Here is a 5817-nt window from a genome sequence, read left to right as displayed (position 1 = left end):
AAAAAAAAAAAACAACTAAAAAAAAAAAAAAAAAAAAAAAAAAAAAAAAAAAAAAAATCTACTTCAAAAAAATGACCTTGGACCCGCAGAAGTTTCCTGATTCAAAGAAGAGAGAATCCAAAATCCAAAAGAAAAAGATTGAAAAAAAAAATCCATATTTTATTTAATACAATGAGAGCCAGAAGTGTGGATTGAATTATGTCATCAAATCACTTAATTATAGTTATTTCTTTAAATATTATTAAATTAAATTATTAATGATGTGACAAAATTCAAATTTCTACTTCAAAAAGAATAAATGTAAAAATAAAAATAAAAATTCTAGAATACATAACTTGTACACACGATAAAAACACATAAAACATAAATAAAAATGAACGAAAAGTTGTTGCAAGTTCGAACCACAAAGTAGGCAAGGACTTCTATCATTGAAAAAGCACCCTTCAAGTTGTCGCATGTTCCAACCTCAAAGTTGGCAAGGACTTGTTGTCAATTTTAATAAAGTAAAGTTATGTAGGTCCATAACTTTTATACAATAACTTCACAACAAATTTTATATTATAAATTATTATTGATTTTAATTTTTTTAGTTTTTAAATAAAATTTATTGGTTCTAATCTGACTTGCTATTGATATAATTTTTTTTACCTAAAAAGTTACCATTTAAAATTTATTTTAAAAATATTGTGAATGTAGTATAGCTCTACATAGATTGAACTTAAACCCAAAATTTACAGCTACTAATTAAAAGTAGTACACTATAAACACATTGCATTATACATTCCCAACAAAGCCACGATCATAGGAGCCAATCTTTCAAACACAGGAAAATCAAAAAGAAAAAAAAAGAATGCAAATACAAAGAGCGCCACACAAAAACTTGCACAACAGCCTTGGGTATGAATTGAGAAAAAATTGCCATCTAGCAAGTGTTAGCAAAATTCTATCCCAAAGTTATGAAGACTTGTCCTACCATCTTAAATCTTGTCTCTTGTACTTTGGCCTATATCCAGAGGACTATTCTATCAGTTGTGGAAGATTGATTCAACAATGGATAGCTGAAGGCTTCATAAAGGAAATGAATGGAAGAACATTGGAAGAAATCGAACAAGAATACATGACTGAACTAATTGACCAATACCTAGTTCAAGTATCAGAGGTTTGCCAAGATGGAAAAGCTGCTAGAAAATGCCAACTTCATGATCTTTTGCATGAAATCATCCTCCAAAAGATGGAAAATTTATGTTTTTGTCATGTTCTGTCAAAAGAAAAGTGAAGTTTGAAAGGACAAACTCGACAGACGTCAATGGACAAAGTTTCATATAAATTAGAGGAGCAATTTGATAACTCCCAACTACATTCACTCTTATTATTCAATCTTAATGAATTACCATCATCATTTTGTTGTAAATTTCTTGCAAAGTTCAAGCTTTTGAAAGTTCTAGATTTCGAAGATGCTTTAGTGGATAAACTTCCTGAAGATTTGGGGCACTTATTTCATCTAAGGTGTTTAAGCTTGAAAAATACAAATGTGATGATGCTACCAAAATCCAGAGGAAAGCTGCGAAACCTAGAGAACTTGGATTTGCAACAATCCCTAGTACATGAGATACCAGTTGCGAATGGCAAGCTTGATGAACTGTGACATTTGTTAGCCTATTATTATGATTGCAACGTGGATTTTACTCTAGCTAGTTCAATACGAGTGAAAATACAAGGCAGGGTTGGATGTTTAAAGTCATTGCAAATGCTGCTTTATGTGGATACAAATCATGGAGGGGTTGATTTAATCAAAGAGTTGGGAAAATTGAGGCAATTGAGGCATCTGGGCTTGACAAACCTTACAAGGGAAACTTGAAGGGCTTTATGTGGCTCTATTGAGAAGATGAACAATCTAGAATTTCTAGATGTAAGCTTGATCAGCAAAGAGGAAATCATTGATTTAAACCACATTTCATCTCCACCTCAACGCCTTCAAGAACTTTACATAGAGGGACATCTAGACAAGTTGCTGAATTGGATTCCAAAACTTCAACATATAGTATGTGTAAATAATTTATGGTCAAGGTTGAGTGAAGATCCATTGAAAATCTTTGAAAATCTACATAATTTGTTGGTGCTTAGAATAGCGTATAAGGCATACAATGGGGAGAAATTGCATTTTAAGGAAGGAGGATTTACACAACTTAAGGAGTTGGAACTCAGATACTTGAATCAATTAAATGTTTGATTATAGACAAAGGAGCATTGCCTCTTTTGGAAGAGCTTTCAGTAGGGCCTAATCTACAACTAAAGGAGGTGCCCTCTGGAATTAGATTTCTGGGAAACCTGAAAGAACTCTCATTTGTAGGTATGCCCAGAGAAATTGAAGAAAGTTTGGATCCATACCAAGGGTCACATTATTGGATAATTGCGCACACTTGTCATCTATCTCCTCCATAAGATCAGCAAAGGATATTACAATTATGACAACCGTACTCTTCACCCCAAACATTTAGATAGGTCAACAGGGTGCACAATTAAGCAGGACAAAGATGATAAAAATGGAGATATCGATTATTAGATTGCTTCAATTGAAAAAGGTTAGTGAAATTTATATTTGGTGATATTTTTCTTATCTTTGTTAAATTATGACATTTGGTTGTTTGGAATTACAAAATGGAATTGTTGAGTTGTGTTGTTACTTCAGCTAAATATGAATTTTTTTTTTTAGAGATAATTTTTTTTTTCCCAATTGAGAATAAAAACAAAAGGATTTGCAAAGGGTTGTGGCATTTGATCAAGCCTCTAAGAAAAATTTGAAGGCAAAAGCTGCTCCGTTAGTGAATGAGTGCATACTGGAAATAGTACTATACAATAATTGTGTTAAACAAACAATCTGGCCTTGTAGGGAAGACTGTCAGAACACAATAATGATCTTTATGAAAATCCATGCTTACCCTTAAGAAGTGTGTTAGATGTTCTATTTAAATAGTGTGTAAAAAAAAAGTAAAATAATAGGTAAAACAGTAAAAGGAATTTATTTTAAGATTTGATATATATATATAAAGACCTTGTGATAGTGTAAAATCTTCTTCCATTTACTAATCAAAGGTTTTCCATTTTGATAGGTAAATTATAAATAATCATGTTCAACAGAATGATGCTAATCCAAACCTGTAAGCACGCTTTTTCCCATCAAAATGATCGATGCTATGATAGCCAGAGCATTCATATGGGGTGTGTTAAATCACCCAAACTGCATGTATCTCTCAATATCCCTCTCATTAGATCATTTTTATGTGCACCTTCATTTGGAATTGTTGAGCTTTATCTACAGACTTGGGTGTAAAGTGGAAATATAATTGTTATCTACTGCTGTTGGAACACGTTGGAGTTATGGCTGTATTCGTTTCGGGTGTAAATGGAATTGAGGAAATATTTTACACCCTAATGCATGTTTGGGTGCATATGTAAAATAAATTCAAACTAAAAATTAAAAAATTTGACCATAAAATAAGCCCTTAGCCCTGTAAAATGTTTTATACATCTCATTTACCTTCAAATCATTTTCCAGACTCACACACCCAGAGAGAGAGAGAGAGAGAGAGAGAGAGAGAGAGAGAGAGAGAGAGAGAGAGAGAGAGAGAGAGAGAGAGAGAGAGAGAGAGAGAGAGAGAGAGAGAGAGAGAGAGAGAGAGAGAGAGANTTAATTTCTTCCTCCCTCTCTTAGTTTGATCGAGTTTGAGAGTTTAATGAATGGTTTTGTTTTGATTTTTGTTTCTTTTAAGTTTATATATTGAAATTTTCTGTTATAAAATTTGTTTGGAAGCTGAGAAAATGTGAAAATCTAGTAAAAAAATAGCATTTTAGAATGCAGCAAAACACCTGAAAATATTTTCCAAAGCAATTTTTAGAATGCAACCAAGCATTTGAAAATATTTTCCTTTCCCTTTACACTCGGAAGATATTTTACATGTTGCCAAACATAGCCTATATTCTTCAAGACTCCAACAATCATCCACATGAAAATTGCATGTTGAGCTTTTCTTCTTACATCCATGAATCTCAAAGTTGAAACAATATCTTATTGCCAAAGAATCATTTGAAGCAATACATTATTGCAATAAGATTTGGTACTGAAATTTCCATCACAAAATTATTTTCATATTTATTCAATGAAAATAAATATTAAAAAAATTAAAACTAAAAGCTCAATATGGTATAGAATTGGTATATTTACAAAAGAAATATTTTTTATTGAAAATAATGTCACATTTAATATCAAAATAACAAAATTCTCGATTGTTGCAATGAATGATATGTACTTGCACCAAAATTTAGAAATTAATTTGACACATAGTACAAAATTAAATTTTAATTTTTGAATTTCATTGGTTTTTCTCTCAATTTTGACTTTATATATATATATATATATATTCTACTTGAAAAATTAGTAAACAATTTTTATTAGTGCTTGTTTAGGTGTTTATTACTTTCCATTAACCTTATAAAAAAAATTAAATTCATTTTCAAACTGTTTTAATTTATTCATATATTTTTTAGTCAACTCTCCATGCAATAGGTGACATTTGGCCAGTTCACAAAGCAATATATATATCCTATGGGATAAACGCAATAGAAGTCAAGGATTGAAGCAATGAAATAAAATCTGCATGGAGTCACAGTGTTGCAACGAGTTAGAAAGGACCAAATTCTTTACATATATGATTTTTTAAAATGACATTTGCCTTTTCAATGCATACAATATTTAATTTATAAAACCACCAACAAAAGGAACTCCCACGCTTGGCAGCCACTAGGTACCATTAATAAAATTTTCAACAGTAAAGTGTTCAATCTCTTCAGAATTTTTGGCAATATGATACCCAGACCATTTAACTCTTCCTGTTGTATTGGCTCCTGGGCCGCGATTAGCATACTCCACATGATGCAAAGTGGATAAGCTTTTCTTGTCATTGTTCGGAAGCCATCCTTCAGGATCAATCAATTTGTCAAGGAAACATTCCATGACAATGGTTTGTGAATAACTATACCACGACCTGCCAAGAAATTATTTGAACTGTTGGTAAGGTTGAAGATCTTTGTCAGCCTTAATGGAGCAATTGTGTACGTAGCACTATTCCCGTATCTTCCACTTGTCCACGACCTTGAGCTGTGTTCATATTCACAGTGCCTTCCGTACGCTTTCTCACATAAATGTCACAGTTTTGTAAGACAACACGCGACTTCCCAAATATGAAATCTACCGTGCCATAAACTTCACATTCTCGGAAGAAATGGATACCATATGCTGTCAGTAATGTATCTTGGTATCCTTGCATGGAGAACTGGTAAATTGCAATTCGGTCATCGGCTACTCTCAAAGCCACGGCTTGGCCACCATCAGGTCCAGCATTGTTCACAAATCTAATACCATTAACAAACACATCATTGGCGCTAATATCTAAATGATGAAACATAAATGGGACAAAATTGGTCTTTGTCCCTTTCTATCAAAATATCTAGCATTTTGCCTATCTTTTGAAACTAATTAGAGAAATACTCTTTTTTTAAAACTCGATTCTCTCAAAATCGAGTTAAGTCCTATAGTGGTATTTTAAGGAGCCTATAATGACGTTTTAAGGACCTATAATGGCGTTTTGTAACTCAAGCTTTTGAGTTATAGGTAAAAAAAATTTTTTAAAAAAAAAATTGCCTATAACTCAAGTTCATGGAGCTTGAGTTACAAAACGTCACTATAGGTCCTTAAAATGTCACTATAGGCTCCTTAAAACACCATTAGAGGACTTCATAATTTTTTTTTTTTTTTTTTAA

General features: G+C 32.0%; 1 protein-coding gene across 1 annotated transcript; it reads right to left on the bottom strand.

Moving 5' to 3' along the window:
- Positions 1-4798: 4798 nt before the first annotated feature.
- Positions 4799-5446, bottom strand: LOC136068406 (probable pectinesterase/pectinesterase inhibitor 6; the record flags this gene model as incomplete). The annotated part of the gene is made up of 2 exons (XM_065775532.1): positions 4799-4974; positions 5114-5446. Coding segments are annotated over 2 exons (509 nt in total), but the record flags the coding sequence as incomplete, so codon positions are not given.
- Between the last annotated feature and the right edge of the window lie 371 nt (positions 5447-5817).

Source organism: Quercus suber, unplaced genomic scaffold, assembly GCF_002906115.3.
Source record: "Quercus suber isolate HL8 unplaced genomic scaffold, Cork oak 2.0 scaffold_114, whole genome shotgun sequence".
Classification (NCBI taxonomy): Eukaryota; Viridiplantae; Streptophyta; class Magnoliopsida; order Fagales; family Fagaceae; genus Quercus; species Quercus suber.
The sequence above is the reverse complement of the archived record's forward strand: the minus strand, read 5'-3'. Positions and strand labels throughout refer to the sequence as shown.